This window comes from Daphnia magna, linkage group LG4 (assembly GCF_020631705.1).
Source record: "Daphnia magna isolate NIES linkage group LG4, ASM2063170v1.1, whole genome shotgun sequence".
NCBI lineage: Eukaryota > Metazoa > Arthropoda > Branchiopoda > Diplostraca > Daphniidae > Daphnia > Daphnia magna.
In genome coordinates this window covers 9,862,612-9,882,135 of record NC_059185.1, presented here as the reverse complement: position 1 = coordinate 9,882,135, position 19,524 = coordinate 9,862,612, and the positions used below count along the sequence as shown (strand labels likewise).

Sequence of the window (19,524 nt, the reverse complement as noted above, 5' to 3'; positions counted from 1 at the left end):
TGCAAGTAAAGAGGTGGTGGGCTTGTTATTCGCTCCGTTTTTTTTTTCCCCTGTGAGGCCTGTTATAGTTGCTCGAGACTTGAGAACAATGTCCTCCTATAATACAGTTGGATTGTTCTTCACTCTTTTCTTTCTTTCCCTGCGCCATCAAGAAAGCACGGCTCGTTCATTATTCAAACGACCGGCACGTTTCTTGTTGCTTTCTTCTTCTTCTTCTTCTTCTTCATCACAAAAGCGCACACGCAACACTTATATTTACCGAGTCCCAATAACCGCTTTATTCGGTTTGCCAAGACGATGGGACTTGATGGCTTGACCACATCAAGACAAAACACGAAAAACAAGTAAAAGAAAAAAAAAAGAAAAGGAGATTGAAAAATTATGAAGAAAGTCGAGGCGTTTCTTGGTGCCAAAGTTTAGATGAATTATTTTCTAGTAGGGACGACATTCTTCAGCATGTCATTTAAAAACTGTCCCTATCTCTTTTGTCTTTTCTTTTTCCTTCTTCATCATCATCAATTGCTGCCTAGCGTTGCTCTTTTCATTTTCCCGTCTTGTTATTTTTCATTTTGTTTTTTTGGTCCAGAACTCGAACGCATGTGTCCAGCGCACGTAAGCACGACAGCCATCAAAAACACGGGCAAAAAACAAAAAATACTGAAGACGCATCGAGTCGGGCGAACGTTGCAACCGTCCTGTCTAAGCGCCATCGTTAGCCAATCGATCACGATTGAAAAACTGAAAAAGAAAAAAAGAGGAGTAAATAAAAAAAAACAAAAAAAAACAAGAGAATAAGAAAAAGGAAGACAAAAAAAAAAAAGAGGTTTCTGTCGAATGAGGTGACGTTGGTGGGCGTTACAAAGACAACAAAAACGTTTGGAATAGAGCGAGAAAGAAAATTGGGTTCGATCTCTCAGTCGAAGAATAAAAAGAAGGATGTCGTGCTACGGATCGGAGCGTTAGATATAACACAACAACAACAAAAAGAAAACAATGAAAATAAGCAGAAAAACAGGGAGGTGGGGGAGAAATAAGGTAACACGGAAACAAGTTCGAAGACCTGGCGACATTCTCCGCTCTTTGGCCATCATCGATCATCATGCAACTCGCACACATGACCACACACACCAACCTATAGCTATATATATATATATACTGCTGTATAGTACGAGGACTTCAGCGTGACATCTATGCCTTCTGTCTCTCTCTCTTCCTTCTCTGTCTATTATTTTTTTTTCCCCTTGTTCGTTCTCTGCCTTTCTTTCAGATGTTTATCTCACCTGGGCACAGAATTGTACGCACTCTCCACGCCATCGTCGCACGCCCTCTTTTTCTCTCTCGAAGACTATGTGCCTGATGTCAGTTCTCTTTCCGTTTCTCTTCGTTTCTCTCTCTTTATTTTTATTTCTTTTTTTCATCAATTTATTTCTTTTCTTTTTTTTCTTTTTTAAAGACTGCAGCGACCAACAGCAGCTCTCGTTGGCCGAGCCAGAGAATAAACCGTCGAAGCAATGTATTTTTATTTTTTCTCGTGTTCTCTTCTCCGTGAAAGAAAACAAGCCAACAGGTAACAGCTTGCGCGCATAAAAGTATAGAAAAAGAATTTTTTTTAAAAGAGGAACCAAACAGGTTATGTTTTTTTTTTCTGTTCTTCGAAGACCACCTCCCTGTCATTTGAATACGCGTCCACCGTATAGTCTCTCTCTATGCGTCATGCGTGTGTGTGTGTGTGTTTGTTTCCCACTTTTTTTTTAACGATTCTTTTAACTGCGCGATGCCGATGTCAACTCGACAGTCAGCGATCAACTCCGCCAAAAAGTTTAGCAATACACGCTTCTCTGACTTTTCTTTTTCTTTTTAAATTTACCCTCCCTATACACATTTACCTGTAGCATGTTAGTGTGCTTATCGATGGGGACACATGGAGGCCTTTTGCGCTGATGTGTCTAACAGCAGTCTGGTCGTCATACCATCAGCCGCTCCTTCGTAATGGCACTACTTTGGCAATGCCAAAATTGACTATATACCAAAGTCAAAAGAAAAGGAAAAAGGACATTTCATCTTTGTCTCGTTTTGTTGGAAAACAAAGGAAAATATCAGAAAATTTAAAAAATAAAAATAAAAATGCGATGGAGGGAAGACCCGGGGACGACAGTGTGTGTGAGAAAGAGAGAACCTGTCTGGTCAACTGTCCGTTTCCTGTTTTTCTTAATGATCTAGCAAAGAGCGAGCAAGCAAAAAAAAAAATAAATAAATAAAAAAAAATAAAAAAAGATAGAGAAAAGTGTCGTTGTTTCTCAACTTACGGTCCACCAGCCTTGACAAGCCAAGCTGGACAAGTGAGCAGCCTGGGCTATTCCGTGCCAGTGGCTTTGCAGCAACAGGTCAAAACTCAGAAGGAACCTTTTTTTTTTTTTTTTTAAGATGTAAAATAAATAAGAATAAAAAAGGAAAACAAAACAAACAAACACAAAAATCAATGAAAAAAAAATAATACAACCAAGTGAAAAAAAAAGAAGGAATAAAAGTTGACGAGCGGAGGGAGAAACAAAAAAATGGCGTACAACACGCAAACACGACACAGGTAGAGGAAAAATAGGCGCTGCCACCGATAGAGCCCTTACTGTTTGGCTCTTAATGGGCGAAACGAGAAAACAAAAACATATAGACAGACCGAATATGTCACGCAGAGGTATAGAAGTTGGAACAATCGAGGAAGCCGCCCTCATTATCTCCGAGCAAAAGGAAACCAACCGGAACTCGTTTTTTTTTAAATATTATTATTATTATTTCTCCTTCGCCCTTTTTTTATTTTGTTTTTCGTGTCCTTCTTTGGCTTTGTTTATAATAAGCCCGATGAAATTCTTCCATTTTCCTTATTAATGGCGAACTATTTGAGTCTCCATCTTTCGTCAAAAAATTCATTCTTTCACTCGCTGTTTTTTGTTTTTTGTTTTTTGTTTTAGTTATACTCCAATGATGAAAGGAATCATGGAACATAATTTTGTTGTTTGTGCTTCACAAATGAACTATTCGGAAGAATTAAAAATATGTTTTTCACGTAGCTACTTGCTTTCGCTTTTAATTCTGAATTTTTTTATTTGTTTATCTGTTCGTTGTTTTATTGGAGTTTATTTATTGTAGAGGAGCGAATTATGTTCCCTTTCTTAGCCATTTGGATATACAAGTTAGTGTCCCAATCAGTCTATGCTAATGCAATATTGATTATGTTTTCTTGGTTCCGTACGGTTATTAATTTTTTTCCTGAGCTATTGATGTGGTTATGTTTGTTGTTTTTCTCTTTTGTTAGTTTCTTTCTCACTACTCACTTTTTCCTTTCTATCTTTTTGTTTGTTTTTTTTTTCTTTCTTCCCAATTACTTGTAATTGCGGCTCGTTACCACTCCGGCGCCAGCATTGCCTGCAACCGGCCATCTCTATACGGTATGTAGACCTGGTGAATATATATATAGAGCTATATACAGTGAAGGTAGAGTGAGAACCGCTGGGCAATATATAGAGTGAGAGTAGAAAATCCATTAGGTCTGCATAGGCCTATACACTATGTCTACAGTCTTTTGCCTCTACTTTTCTTTAATGCTTCACACATTCTTATACGTTCAACTATGCCTGTGTTTACTATATACCTTTCGGTTCAACTGTATACCTTATTTCGCTTTCTTCTGTTCTCCAAAGACCTGCCAAAAGAGCAAGACCCAAAAGAGGAAAAGAGAATAATGTCGTGCTAGAGACCTAGTCTACTCTGCGACGGATAGAAGAGCAGTTTATGCAGGGCTGCAGGTAATCAGACACGGCGCCCTAGTCAATTGTTTAGTTCGTCTGCTGGCTTTAGTGATGTGTCTGAGAGCTTTTTCTGCCTTTTGACTCGCGAAAAAAAAGGGGGCAACATAAATAACCGTAAAAATATATTTTTTTTTAAATGTATAAATCGGGGCTCGTTGGTCAAAATGAGCAAGAGACAGTTGACCCCCCAGCAGTCCAATCGAATGTGCCCTACGACTATTGTCTTACCTTCTGCCAGCCTTTCTCCTCTTTTTAACTAAAACAAATCCTTTTAACGACCCGCAGGTATAATGGCAACAGCTGAACTTGCACAATTACCTTTCTATATGTGAGCCAATACCTCATCGCACAATCGATTCGAGACACGGCAAAGGTTAACTTGTTAATGGTGAAATTTCAAACAATTGTCTGACATGCATTAAACGTTAGTACTTTAGTATTTTGTTTTTATGTGAAAGGAGGGTGATAACCTATTAATAAAAAGATAATGCTTAGATTACTGCAGTTCTCATCTACTTGCGACGAGTCCTATTTACCACAGCCAAAAATTTCATTTAGTTTTTGGCTTTTTTTTTTCTGCTCTTTTTGGGTTCTTAACAAGAAGAAAATGGAGCGCCTGGTTGCATCCCCCTTTTTGACGTATGGAGGTGGAGGATAGTGAATTCATAACGATGTCTACGCCTCTTTATCACGAGCGCTAAGTGGGCTTTGGCTGCGGCTGTGCGCCGCTCTCCCGGGCTCTTGTCTGGCAACCATTTCGCCGGACGTTTCGGAACGGACGATGAGATGAGCCAAACTCTCGAAGCGAAAACATTTTTGTGTGTGTGTGTGTGTGGATGACAGAATCGTTTGGTACCACCTCTTCTTTCCCATGATTTCTCTTCAAAATTCCGAAACCATTTCAATTCTAATTTTTTTTTAAAAAGTAAATACCCAAACACACGAGAAAAAACCAAATTATTTTCACTACAATCATTTGCCTTGGCGGTACGCTCACTTTTTAGGTATGTCGATCTCGCCTATTAAAGCAATCACGGGTACACGTGTCCATATGCAAGAAAAGAAAGAAAAGAAAAAAGCTAAAACGGACAAGATTAGACAGAAAAAAAAAAAAAAAAAAAAGGCATCAGTGGAGCTGATGCTTGTGTAAAGAGTCGTAAAACAATCGCTGCGATAGGAGATCAATCAACTCAATAGGCATCTCGCTTGATGAAGCTACACATCTTTTTTTGAAGTTTCTTATATGCCGTATATAGCTATGGCAGTTTCGTGTATATTTATTTGTCTTCTTCTCAGTTATCAGGTGTGGGTCTCAACGATCTAATCAATTATGGTTGCGCGAGCGCGCGTGTGTGTTTTCGACTGGCCGTAGAAACGCTACGACTGGTAGGAGACAGAGAAAGAGAAAGAGAGAAAAAATAAAATAAAAACAAGAACGAAGAAACTCGAAACCTCGATGAAAAAAAGCGATTGGGGCGCTCGATTTCTCAGGAAAGTGCTGCCGCTTATTATGAACGCTTTAGAGGTTTGTCGTCTTCTTTCTCTCGTTGCCTCTGAACGTGCATCTTCATCGTAGTGACAATGCCTCAAGCTCATATAATAAGCCTTCTTTTCCCCTTTTTTGTTTCTTTTCTTGTCTCTCATCTTTGCCTCTCTTCGCTGCTTTTTCTTTTTCCACTTCGCGCCCGATTGTTCTTTCTTCCCCCCTTTTTTTTTGTTTATCTCGACATGACACTCCCGAAGTCGAAAGAAACTCCATAGACGGACGACTCTATCGTTGGCACGCCGTCCGTCTACCAACCGTGTAGGTTGACGCAATCCGATGTCTTCGCTTGGCCAGCACGATATGTTGAGAAATGGATAAAGAGACATGACACAAAGCACAAAGAGGCACGCACGAATTACAGAACAGTACAGAAGGAAAAAATCACGCCGGAAATTTAGATGGAAACCCCGACTACCGTTACAGAGATAACTTTTTAGTAGAATAAAAATTAGGTGATTTGCAGCTGGTTGAGGATACTTGCGGATCCTACTCTCCTACAGAGCAAAGGGAGCAGCTAAAAGGCGAAACGATGCGATTGGCTATCAAGTGTATTGTACAGTTGAAACATGGGGGAGAAACAGAGAAAATGAAGTCAAATCGCAATGAGCTTGCGATCTAGCTGAGGCTGGAATCGTAGAAGTTTGGCATATTGAGTCAACAAGTACCGCCAATAACACTCGATGTCGCTCATTTTCAAATGGTTCCAGATCAGCTCATGCCCTCTAGCGGCGATGCGTGAAACTAGGTCGTCATTTTCCTGGGCAAAGCGGACGAGCCGCAATAAATCGTGTTGTGTCGCGCTACTCGGCACGGGAATGTAATGCACCCAAGGTTTCAACGCTGGATAGAAGAATTCGACCCACTCGTCACCGACATGAAATACGAGTGATTTGCATAGGAAGAGATGCTTGAAGCGGAAACTAGCAGCCACACCTCTGTAGTTGAACAAGTACTTATAGGAGCAATGGTCTTCTAAACTGACTTCTTTAGCCGGCGCAGCACCAAGGGTGTCCTTAAACATGCGAAAGTAAAAAATAGTTATGTTCTTTCATAAAACTATAACCAATTGGAAATTGAAATTAATTTGTGTAGCTACATACGGCATCTGATTTCCAGGCCTGATTTTTCGTATATTGAGCGTCGATTAAATCCGGCCTTTCACGCGAGAGTAAAATCAATGGGTCTCTCTCAGAGCTAGTTCTTGATCCTCGGAAAAACGCCTGTGATTTCTTCTCATTCCAAGGATATATGGCAGCCGTTTTATCAATTGAGATTCTGTGCTGATCCCAGCGTCCCAAGCCCTTGGGATACAGACTTATAGCTGGGCCTCCTTCCCAAAAAGTCCAAGCAGGATACATTATGTCAAGATAATCTTTCGTCTGTCCAATACAAGGAGTCTTTATACATGCAATTTTCCATTAATATACCTTTAATTCCTATAAACTTAACTGTACCTTGCTAAATGAAAATATTGGTGAAAGTTCCCCGAAATGACGACTAACTTGGGGCCAATCCCTGCTATTGATGATCAGTTCCATATCTGGCAAATCTTTTATGATTTTAAGTATAAAATACTCAACGCCTGAACATCGGGAGGGGAACAGGCAATAAGGTTCGCGGTAAAGTTTGTGTCCAATGATTTGGTACTTCGTACCTCTATTTATTAAAAAGAAAAGAAAATTTTTTTGAATAAAAAAAAATACATACAGAACCCTAGCTATGTTTTAAAATATTGTGCTGACACCACAATCACAAGCTTTCGTATGGTAATTATGAAACATTGTTACCCTTCCCTGACCTAAGGTCATACTGGTAATAGTTCTGGTTCCATATTCTGCCAACATCCAATTAACAAGGGATAAAAATTCACGGCACACATGTACAAACAGCAATTGTTTATATTAAACATTGAATAAAATTACCTGTCTTTTGAATTCTCGAGCATAATTTTTGTTATTCCAATATGTTGAAACACTTTTAAGTCTTCATCAACAACAGGAGTAAGGCAGGAGCAGTTTTGAAACAAACATGATTCATAGTCTGCCAATGCCTTCAATATTGGTTTTGTGAATTCACTCCACTTTTCACTGTTTTCTGAATGATTTGCAAAACAAGTAAGGGAATACAGTTTAAAAAACTAACTAATGGCTATACATGGTTGGAAAAGGCAAATAGCAGATTAAGACATATAAACGAATTAATTTTTCTTCAAAAACATATTAGTTTGCCTAGCTAGCCATGTCATTACCGTGAAAATCAAAATTTTCGCCTTCATTCTGTTTGCAATCTTCTTCTTTGAAGCAATATCCGTTTTCTTGTTTGACACATCTCACTATTCCCAGTTTGCAAATAAATAACAAAATAAAGATTTGGACGAATGAGTTGAAATTAGTAATCATTTTGAAACGAACATTCCATTGCTTTAAAATATCAACACACAATTATTTTTCTGCAATTTTGCTACGTTGCAAGATGTACAGTATCCTGCACAAAAAGGTGAACACCGATTTATTTTGAAAAAGCCATCTGTGGGTAGAAACTATTAATAGTTTACCTTTTTAAGGAGAGGTAGGGCGGTTTTGCAACTTGGTCTCCACGAGACGGTCTCGAAGGGTCGAGACCGTCACCGCTACATCCCAGTGGGACTATTCCGGCCCTCTGATTGGCTCTCTCCTTCTCCTCACCCTAAAGCCCCTCCACCCCTTCTGCTTGTGGTGTGTGGTGTGTGTGGGGCGTGTGTGGATTTTTTCGTCGGGCTGTCGCCTTCATTTGTTTATTTTTCGTGTGTTTATTTATACTATTTATGTTTACTTTTATTGTTTGTAATTGATTCTAATACACTATTTATACCTTTATTATTTTTGAACATTTCCTGAATTGGAAAAGTATTACTAGGGTAAATAAATCAAAACCCCCCTTTTTTCCTATCTCCCCCTGCATTCGAAACCCCCCCTGGATTTTTTTAAATTTTGCAACGCAGCATCCGAAACTGGTCTATTAGATTTATTGTGAATTATCACCCATGGGCAACTGGGCTGGTGTGGGCCGGAGAAAAACGGTTTCAAAACCCGATTTTGGGAGAATCGGGAAAACTATTAGTCCAAAAGTTTTAACAATTATAGGAATGGACATATCTTGATAAGATCTATCCATTTCTGAAAAAATATTGCTTAAAAATTACTTATTGGAAGAGTAAACCGATTTGCCATTTTTCAGGTAGGTCGGTGCGGTTAAGCGGGTATCCGGTAATCCCCACCCCCAAATAATACGTGAAATTTAAATAATTTTTTGCGGGAAAATTATAATACGAAAATTAATAAATTTTACAGAAATGGATAGCTCTTGACAAGGGCTATCCATTTCTGTAAAATAATTAAGATAATTTTCATAAACAAAAAAATTTTGGACAAGACGTTTTTTGTAGTTTTTGCGCTCTAGAGATATACTCGATCCTATAGACTTAAGGGACAATTTTCATTGTTTTTAAAACTTTTTTTGTATAAATATTTTAAAATAAATTATATAGAAATGGATAGCCCTTGTCAAGAGCTATCCATTTCTGTAAAATTTATTAATTTTGGTCTTATAGTTTTCCCGCAATAAATTCTTGAAATTTTACTTATTATGGGGGGGGGGGGTAACCGGATACCCGTAAACCGTACCGACCTACCTGAAAAACGGCAAATCGGGTAACTCTTCCAAAAAGTATTTTTTAAAGCATCATTTTTGCAAAAATGGACAGGTCTTATAAAGATATATCTATTCCTATCATTTTTAAAATTTTTAGAATTATAGTTTTCCCGATCATTACCTGATCGGGTTTTGGAACCGCCAGCCAAAGTGCCTATGTCCCAATTTACACTAATTTAAGAAAACACATCGGTACTTAATTCAGTCTATTATATAAAATGAAAAAAACAATTGATATAAGTAAAAATGTTGTATTTTTAAAACTTAACAAACAGTAAACAATAAATGTAAATAATATAAATACACAAGGAAACAAACAAATCAAAGCGCGAACTCCATTCCCACGGAAAACCACGCTGTGTGTATCAGGAGAATGTGGGAGCGGGAAGCAGAAATACATGGAAGGGTATAAGGGTTGAGAGAGCCAATCAGAGGGCCGGGATAGTCCCACTGGGATGTAGCGGTGACGGTCTCGACCCTTCGAGACCGTCTCGCGGAGACCAAGTTGGGTTTTGGCGCAAAATCATCATAAGGGGGGTTGGGTAATGTCATTCCAGACACCTTTTTTTGCCCTAGGTATTAAATGTCTGGAAAAAAGTGTAGACTGTATCCAGAGTAATAGAATACTGGTGTAGCCACGGCCATGTTAACTCCCCCTCTCGGATTATTTCCCAAAAGTTGTTGCCAATTTCGCGTATCGATTGTGAGAAAATGAGGCAAGATATCGATTTAAGTGTCCCATAACCGTAACTGCCCACCTATGAATTGAGTTTTAAGGGTTGTTATTTTTCTACTCGCATTTTTCTACTCACACCAGCTAGCCCTACTTTAAACTTTAAATCAGTGCATTAGATTTAGAAATGTCAGGTAGAAATAAATGCGTTGTTCATCCTTGTCCTGATACCTACAATTCATCCAGGGAACTGAACTGGCTATTCAATCTCATTTTGAAGATCTCAACCACATCTACATCCACGATTCATTTGAATTGTGTTGTGCCAAAATTGCTGAGTTACACACTGTTCCACTTTTCTGTGACGAACACAGAGACTATAACCTAAAATACCTAGTAATGGAGTATGTAAAGGTGCGTTTTCATTTAGAGAGTAAGCGACTTAGAAAATTGTTGGTGTTGCAAGCCAAATCCAAAGTGCAAACGAACTTCAAAATAGCTAAGAATTCTTAACAGTTAAGATTGTTTTGATATTAAATTTGTATGTTTATGTGCTTTTTAGTTTTGTGAGGGCGCGGTTGACTTCGTCTTTGGTGATGGTAGAGTTGAGTGGGTTTCTGTTGGTGGGTTTTGGGGCTTTTTCTATCGATGATTTTATCTCGTTCTTTGTTGACTGGTTTGCGTTTCTTTTTGCGTGGATAATTATTCTCCTTTTTGTTGCTTCTTGTTTCCGCCAGATCAGCCTTTTGTCGGTTGAGAAGGGGTCCGATCTCCAGTCAGCGAGTGTGCGGCGGGTTTCTTTGACATGGGTGTTGCAATCTGTGGTCCACCATGGTTTGGATTTTTCTTGGTTGATTCGGTGAGTTGGTTTGGTCATTTTGAAGAAGCTGTGGCTGTTTTCGATGAGGGTGTTGCTGAACAGGTCGTAGGCTTCTTATGGGTTGTCTATGTCGACAAGTCTTTTATTGTTGAGATTGGCCACTATTGCAGCGTTCCATTCGTGCCAGTGGTCGTCATTCACAATCCATTTGGGGGGGGGGATGATTGGATCCTTGGCGTTAGTCTTGTGTTGGTGATGACCGATAGGTGATCGCTGCCTAGGTATGGGCCTAGGGATATTGATGCCTCGCAGGTGATGTCGGCCGTGGTGATCATGAGATCAATTGTTGAAGTTTTGCCTGTTGATGGGTTGATGTACGTGCCTAGTGAGTGGGGGGTTATGAGAGTGGCTTGAGGGGATTGAAAAAGGGCGCTGTAAATTGATTTGCCACTTTCGTTCGGGGTGGTTTGGCGGCTCCAAGATTCATGGTATGGGTTGAAGTCTCCGCCTATCAGGAAGTGGTTGTCCTGGTCGATCAGCGTGCTGATTTCTTCTTTTGAGCAGTCTCCTTTGGGGCAATATGCAGAGATGATGTCGAGGGTGCCAAGGTCTGGGGTTATGATGGAGACTCCGACTGCTTCGATTGTTTCTGTGTTGATGATGTTGAGCTGAGTGTATGGGATGGATTTGTTGATGAATATTGCTACTCCGCCTCCAAGTCTGTCTGCCCGATTTTTATTGATGATGTTGTGGGATCCAAATTTAACTACCTAGTTGTTATTCCAGAAGCTTTCACAGATTAGTACTATTGAGGGGTTGGATGATGAGAGGTAGTGACGGAATTCTTCTAAGCGGGCCTTTGTTAAACCACGCGAGTTCCATTGGATGCAGGTGATGTTAGGCACGACTGGATTTTTGCTTTTTTCCTTTGTCGGCTTGGCTGGTTGTTCTGGAAGGTATTCGGAGTGCGTAGTTTTTTCTGACTTGGATTTGTGATGGTGGTTCTGCTGGGCGTTTTATGCTGGCTGAAGTTGACTCCATGTGGTCATCTTCTTTGTCTTGTGGCTCTGCTGGTCTGGATGGGAGCCTGGATGTTAGGAGGTTTTCGAGTTTGTCGAAGCGGGCGGCGAAGGTTTCTTCAAACTTTTCTATTCTTTGGTTGTTGTGTTCAGCGTTGGTGGAGAGTTTTTCTACTTTTCTCTCGATTGGTTTGATGGTTTCGCTTTTTAGGTTTTTCAGCTTTTCTTGGAGTTTGCGGATGTCGGCTTTCTGGCGGTCGAACTCCTCTTGTTGCGCTTTCGGAGGTGTGGCTGCAGCGGTTGGGTGGCTGGTGACGGCGCTGTACGTTTTTTTGATCTTGGAGCGAATTTCCTTTATGGTGATATCATTGCCCACATAGCACAAGGCAGTCCGTCGGATGTCCGACAGATGTCGTGGTCGGATGTTGAGTACATCTTTTTTATATCCTCCGGACAGCCCGATATCCGATTTGGATGTCGTATACCGGCTATGAACGGCCGGAGTTTCAACAATTCAGCAACCGGGCAAGACCTATACAGATCATCGGGTGCCGTAGTTACCGACTCGAAAGAAAAAGCAAACCTTCTGATCGAGACATTCCTTGGCGAGGAAAACGTCCGCCCCACAACCAAAAGAGATACCGATATCGCAATAACAGTTGCGTTGGAATCAGAGGAAGGTAGTAGCCTGAACTCCCCGATCACTACTGAGGAAATCAACAAGGCCCTTACAAAACTAAAAAGCAACGAATCAAGACCAGATACAATCCACAACAAGATGCTCGCGAACATATCCCTCACCAATCGTGAATTCCTGCGACACCTCTTCAACATTCTACTGTTCCACGGTATCACCCCACAGGCATGGAAAGAAGCAACAATAATCCCTATTCTAAAAACAAACAAACAGCCAAACGACCCGACATCGTTCCGCCCAATTTCCCTCACATCATGCCTCGGTAAAATTATGGAGCGCGTCATCAACAATCGTTTAAGCTGGCACCTAGAAACCCGGAACCTTCTACAGCCCACACAGGCAGGCTTCCGACCAGGTAGAAGTACCATCGATCATATAATATCTCTAGAGAACGATGCTATGATGGGCTTTAGCAACAAACTCTCGGCGTTTGTGGTCTTCCTCGACATTGCCAAAGCATACGATCGCACCAACACTAACGGCGTCCTCTTTAAACTTAGCAAGATGAGCGTAAAAGGGAAAATACTAAAATGGATCAAATCCTTCTTAACAGAAAGGACAGCAAAAGTCAGAGTCGAGAATCAATTCTCAGACGCCCACACTCTTACCAAAGGAGGCACAAGGATCAGTCTTAAGCCCCACCTTGTTCAATGTCATGATGAGTGACCTCCCAAACCCTCCTCGAAGCATCACTACTCTAACATACGCCTATAACGTTGCAATCTACACTAAAGCAAAAACCGCACACCAAGCCGAACAATCCCTCCAACCTTACCTCGACAAACTTTACAAGTGGGGGAAAAAATGGGACCTAGAATTCTTGGCAGAAAAATCCACCCTCCTTACCCTTTCACGCTCACGAAAGTGCCCTAGTAACCCACTCCTATTCATACATGGAAGACGCATACCAGCCTCAACATCCGCAAAATTCTTGGGCATAACTTTCGACAGAAAACTATCATTGCGGGCCCACATCGACGAAATTGTATCCAGCTGCCTGAAAAAGAAGAATCTTTTTAACATACTTATTAATCATAGATACAGCCCCGATACCCACACACTGGCAACCTTGTACAAAACTATTATCCGAAGCAAGATCGACTACGGCATAACTGCCTATGGGGGAGCCAGCGCATCTAACTTATCGAAAATTGATGTAGCCACCCGCAGCATCCTCCGCTTGATTCTCGGTTCTATCAAATCAACACCAACGGAAATACTCTACTCGGATCTCGGGATAGAGCCTACCAAAATACGCATGAGCTGGCTAGCGGCACGCTACGTCATCAAATTAGGCAACAAACCCCTAAATTCGACGTACAAACTGATACAGCCTCACCTCCCCAACCCGAAAGTATGGCCACCAAGAAGCATCCCAACCATGTCTCTCGAGCTCAGAGACATATCTTCACTTGACTGCACCCGATTTTTATTCAAGGAAGACCCGATGTACACACACCAACGTAAATACCACCACCCTGGTCTACACCGCCTCATAAAACACTATGGTTCCCTATGAAGAAGACAGAAGCTATCGAAAACCCAGCAAAAGCCCGTGAGATTTTCCACAACATAACCGCCCAAATCCCGCCATCGTCATGGATTGGATACACAGACGGCTCAGTCAACTCGGACTCAGCAGCCTGTGCCTTCACTTTCCCCAAGATAAATGTATACGGAACATTTTTCCTCACCAAAGGTTCCAGCATTTTATCAGCCGAGTTGCATGGTATAAAAAAGGCACTCGAAGCAAGCTACCACCATGATACCACCCCAGAGGAAGTCTACATTTTTAGCGACTCTAGAGCAGCCTTACTGGCAATCAATGCCACATCCAAAGATAGCCAAAACCCAGCCTTACTAGACATATGGGATACGGTTTCGCATCACCGGCTAACCATTGCACCACCGTTAACATGCGAGGCAAAAGGAAAACATGGGGCCGTATGGTGTGGCTCAGGTAAACCCCCCTTCATTGTCCCCTCTCCCATGGGTACGCGCAATCCCCCCGCCCGACCTTCTTCTGGCCGGCTTGGGAAGCGCGTCAGTTTCGTAAAACTTGAAACTTTGTACGCGTTTTACGGACACTCCCGCTCATTTGCAAACCCTAAACCCTATATTAAAAATTATCAGCGTAAAAAGATCTACAACCGTATCAATCGTTTTTGGATTAGAGAAAACTTGTCTTGCTAGGTAAGAGCCTCCGTGGCATACTTGATTAGGGATGTGAGCTCGATATATGTTGGGCAAAGTTTAGACTCTGGGGTGTGGCCTTGGCTGTGACAGTTAACGCATTTCTGGGAGCATGTTACCGACGGATCGTGAGCCTCCCCGCAGTTTCTGCATCTGGTGTCGGGACTAGAGCAGTGATTCTTCGTGTGTCCGATTCTCCAACATTTTGCACATTTGTATGGGTTGGGGTAATATGTTGAAACTGTGAAGCTCAGGGCAACAATGGTCACTCGGGTAGGCACTGGTCGGTCGAAGGTAATGCATTCCGTACCCATGGGTTCTTTGACGCCATTCGAGGTTTTTTCGACTTTACGGCGCCTTGGTGACAGAGTGCGTCAAGCAGCTCGTCTTCTGATTCTGACAGAGGGACCCTATGAATGACACCTTTTTTCCCTGTGGATAAATTGGGTAGACTGGCTTGGATGGATCTGTTTGCTGCTGTAGACAGTTTTAGGAGGGCCTCTTGTTGGGAAAAATTGACAGGAAATATGAACAGGTCTCCCCCACGCGGTGTATCTCAGTGTTTTGGCGTTCCAACCTGGCAGATGATGTCTTGCACTATTGTTTTGAGTTCGGTCATGTCCATTTGTCGGAAGTTTGCCTTGCCATCGGTGACTCTGAGGATAACAGGGTGTACATTTACCGGGATTAAGTGTTGAAGGTTGTTGGTGAGGGGCGGCCAGTCCTCGTCTCTGCCCTCCGCGTATGGTCTTGAAGTCGGGCTGTTAATCGGTGGACGATGTGATGACATTTTGAGTAGGTTGATTGTTGATTGAGGTAAGTTGCGTGTGGTTGCCGTACCCTTTGAGGGCCGGTAACCACAAGGGGGTTTGTGCAACTTCGTCACTATGGGGGGCGTTTTTTTTTTTTTTTTTAATAGATCTCTCGGTATGTGAGTGTATTGAGACACAACTTACTCGTTCGCTGGTTAAAGGGCAAGTCCCCACGCAGTTTTAGTTGTTTTTTTTTTGTTGTTGAATAGGTGCTTTCTGCAGACGGGGTCGATGTCTCGGGTGTCTGAGAAAATCTGGGCCTGATGCCCAATATCACCACCAGGGTTTGTAACGGGTCTGTTGTGGAGTAGACGATGTTTGGTGCGTCGTCATGCTTCAACCACGGTCTAACAGGAGAGGTAGACAAACGCCATAAGAGCTGACTGGCTCAGTAGGGTGGGAGGGTTCCATGGCTTTCCGCTAGGAGCGCCACGAGCTGAAAAGGGCTAATGCGAAAAGACAAAAAAAATATATCGTGCACCTCAGCATCGCTCAAGCATCTAGAATGGCGGGTACAGGATTAATACGAACTAGAAAATAGTGTTATACAAAGTTTAAAAAGATTGGGATAGGCTTCAAATCTTGGTTTTATTGAACAGTTGAAAAATTAAAATAGGAATATCACAAATTAAATTGAATACAACATGAATAATACAATTGATGTAAAAGTGAACATTGAAATCAGTTATTTTTTTTGGCAGTTATTGACACCATTTTAAAATAAACCAGATGCTGACAGAATAATAATTTATAATAATTAGTCAAGAAGCCTGACAGCACGGTTGACAGCTTGAGCGACCAAGCAGCCAAGCTTGCTGACTGCTGAGGTGCACGATATATTTTTTTGTCTTTTCGCATTAGCCCTTTTCTGCGCGTGGCGCTCCTAGCGGAATGCCATGGAACCCTCCCACCCCAGTGAGCTATCCCAGCTGATGCCAGGGATAGCGCGTTTGTCTACCTCTCCTGTTAGACCGTGCTTCAAAGTTTGTTTAGATGATCAGGTGCAGTTTGGATTTCCAGAGGAATGAGACTAGAGCGTAACGGATTTGGAGTTGTTTACTTTTGTCCAGTGACATGTTCAAGCCTATGAGAGTGTTGACATCCCAGGTAAGTTTATTTTCCATGAAGAATTGTTTGATTGGTGCATGGAGATTATAATAGAGTTTGCATGTTGTAAGGACGTGCTTTGTGTCTTCCAGTTCAAGGCATCCATGTCGGCATAGTGGAGAGACATCCATGTCTAGCTTGCTGAGGAAATAGTTGAGCTTATTGTGGCCCGATCTGAGTCGATGGAGGGTAATAGAGATATTTCTGATGGGATGGTGATGCCACTCGAGGACACCCAATCTGTCCCTTGAGTTGAGACAGGTTTTACCAGAGTGTTTCAGCTCGGTGAGTGTTTCTGCTAACCATTTTCTCTTGTATTTTTCAATTAATTCAGATGCCATCAGGGTGTTGTTGATTTTGTTGGTGCATGGGATGTCGGCTAGGTTACTTGCCAACCTGTCAGCATCTTCGTTGCCAGGAATGCCAATGTGGCTGGGGATCCATGTAAGGTGAGTGTAAGTTCCTGCATTTTTTAGGCAATGTAGGAGATTCCATATGTCATGTATAATAGGGTTGTGTGAGTGAGTTGTGGCTGCTTCGATAGCCATCAAGGCTGACTGTGAATCAGTAAAGATTTGTACTTGCGTGGGTCCAGGGTCTAGGTGGTAGCAGGTTTCAAGGGCTTTGAATATACCATGTAGCTCAGCAGTTAGGATGTTAGACCCAGGCGTGAGATACCAGGCACCTTGTTCTTTAATTTCGGGAAAGGTGTAGGCGCATGATGTGGAGAGCGATGAGACGGAGCCATCTGTGTAGCCTTTAATAGTTGTGTGTGGTAGATGTTTTAAGGCGTGGCTCATCTTTGCACGGGCTTCACTTTGATTGACTTGTGCAAACTTCTTTGACATTGGGAAATAGGACGTCTTATGAGGAGCAGAAGACCATGGCGGAGGAATTTTTCTTTGGGCGAAGTAGTCGGGGAGCGTTTTGAAGAGATTAGGATCAAGAGCAGCTAACTCGCTGAGCATTGGAGAAATGTTTGGAATTCTTCTGGGGGGCCATTCCTTGGGGTTCTTGATGTGGTGATAGGCCGGCTGATATGTTGAATTGGTTGGTTTTTTGCTCAGTTTTATTAGGTAGCGTGCTTTGAGCCATTGGCATCTTTTTTTGAACGGTTCAAGTCCTAAATCTGCATATATGATGTCCACTGGTGTGGATTTGAAAGCCCCCAGGATCATCCTGAGGATTCCACGGCAGACTATGTCGATTTTTGCAATGTTTGTTGAGCTCGTTCCTCCATAGGCAATAGCGCCGTAGTCCACTTTGCTGCGTACGATACTTTTGAAAAGTGTCGTTAGTGTGTGGATGTTAGGCCCGAATTTTTTATTGGTGAGAAGGATGAAGATGTTCCTTTTTTGGAGGCAGCTGGATACTACCGTATCAACGTGGGCAGACCAAGTTAATTTTTGGTCGAAAGTGAGGCCAAGGAACTTATTCTTTATAACGTTAGGAATGCGGTTGCCATGAATAAACAGCAAGGGGCCGGGCGGAGACTTGCGGGCGCGTGACATGGTTAGTAGGGCAGATTTTTCAGCTTGAAATTCTAGTCCCCATTTACCACCCCATCTGTACAGCTTGTCTAAATAGGGTTGTAGGAGATCTTCCGCGTCGACTGCGTTTTTGGTACTGGCGTAGACGAGTACGTCATCTGCATACTGAAGAGTGTAGGCGCCAGATGGGGGGGGAGGCAGGTCTCTCATCATGACGTTGAACAGGAGAGGGCTGAGGACTGCTCCTTGAGGCACTCCTCTGGTGACTGGTTGTGTTTCTGATAGGTGATCACCTATTCTTATCCGAGCGGTTCTTCCGGTAAGGAAGGATTGAATCCATTTTAGTATACGGCCGTTGATGCCGAGACATGCTAATTTGTAGAGGACGCCATCGTGTTGGGTGCGGTCGAACGCTTTCTTTATGTCAAGAAATATGGCAGTTGTAGGACGACCACTACTAAATCCGATTTTGACGTGGTTTTCTAGGGCCACGATGTGATCCATGGTACACTCGCTTCCATAAATATGTAGGCCACCGCCCGCGGGTTGTACCGCTTCAAATATACCTTTACGGAATGTTTACTTAAGCTTGTGAAAGGAAGAAAATAAACTTGAGGGATGGGTCAGCAAAACAAAGTTTTTTATTTTAGCGGAAAATTTTTTGTTACAGTGTTTTAGGCAAAGATCAATATTTCGTCCACCCCCCTTCTTCATTTATTACTTCTTGAAGTCGCCGTGGCATACTTTCTATCAGGCTTTCGATATACGTTTCATTACGCATTAACTTTTGCCATTCAGAATTTACTAGGGCGTATAACTCGTCAGCTCCATTTGCGTCGCGTGCGTGAAAAGGCAATCCCTGTTCATTTCTCGATTTGTTGAGGGCAACAACAAGATGACCCCACAAATTTTCGATGGGATTCATATCAGCTCCTTTCACGGGCCAATCGAGAGCAACAATTTCCGGGTGTTCAACTAACCATTGTCGGGTAGTGCGGGAATTATGGACAGAAGAACTAATAAAATATAAAAAAATAAAGTTATCTGCATTATGATTATTATTGTTGTTATAAATACTTGTCCTGAACAAAAACGACAGGTTCCCCATTTGGATATGCTTGGCGAATGTAAGGAAGTAGAGTTCCTTCTAAAACATTCGTTATGTATTGCGCTGAAGTTAAATTATTTTGAACGCGATACAGTGGCGTTAAGCCACCCAACCACACACCACCCCACACGCTTACAGTTGTTCGTCCGCTTCTTTTTATAGAATAGATATTCTTTTTGTTGAATCTCTCATTCTGATGTCGCCGAACGCGGATCTGACCGTGTGCTGCCGATGACCACGATTTTTCATCAGTAAAAAGAACCCACCTCCAAAATTCCACGGGATAGTCAACGTAGCGCCTAGCAAAATGTAGTCTTCCGGCTCTATGTTCCGGAGTTAGAATGTCTTTTATTGCGGCGATTCTAGATTGTAAACCCGATTCATTCAATCGTCTTGAAATAGATTGAATCGATAAGAAATTTATGCCGGCTTTAGCCGCGACGTCAGAAGAATTATCAAAATTATTTATAGTGGCTATAAATGAAATGGTAATTATTAATAAAATTTAGTAAAAAATTAAAATTATTCATTAAGACGATCATACACCTGAACATGCCAACAAAAAA

The 19,524-nt window shown here is 41.9% G+C and overlaps 2 protein-coding genes and 1 pseudogene across 2 annotated transcripts; all 3 read right to left on the bottom strand.

Moving 5' to 3' along the window:
* Positions 1-5,879: 5,879 nt before the first annotated feature.
* On the bottom strand, positions 5,880-7,831 carry LOC123466486 (O-glucosyltransferase rumi homolog). The gene is made up of 5 exons (XM_045172161.1): positions 7,598-7,831; positions 7,272-7,443; positions 6,804-7,005; positions 6,450-6,728; positions 5,880-6,361 (listed from the first exon to the last, which is right to left on the bottom strand). The coding sequence occupies exons 1-5, from the start codon at positions 7,746-7,748 to the stop codon at positions 5,942-5,944; spliced, it is 1,224 nt and encodes a 407-aa protein (XP_045028096.1). The 5' UTR covers positions 7,749-7,831; the 3' UTR covers positions 5,880-5,941.
* A 2,898-nt stretch (positions 7,832-10,729) lies between these two features.
* Positions 10,730-14,917, bottom strand: LOC116934392 (annotated as a pseudogene).
* A 1,325-nt stretch (positions 14,918-16,242) lies between these two features.
* Positions 16,243-18,354, bottom strand: LOC123471403. The gene has a single exon (XM_045172637.1). It carries the CDS (start codon positions 18,352-18,354, stop codon positions 16,243-16,245), a length of 2,112 nt encoding a protein of 703 aa, XP_045028572.1.
* Between the last annotated feature and the right edge of the window lie 1,170 nt (positions 18,355-19,524).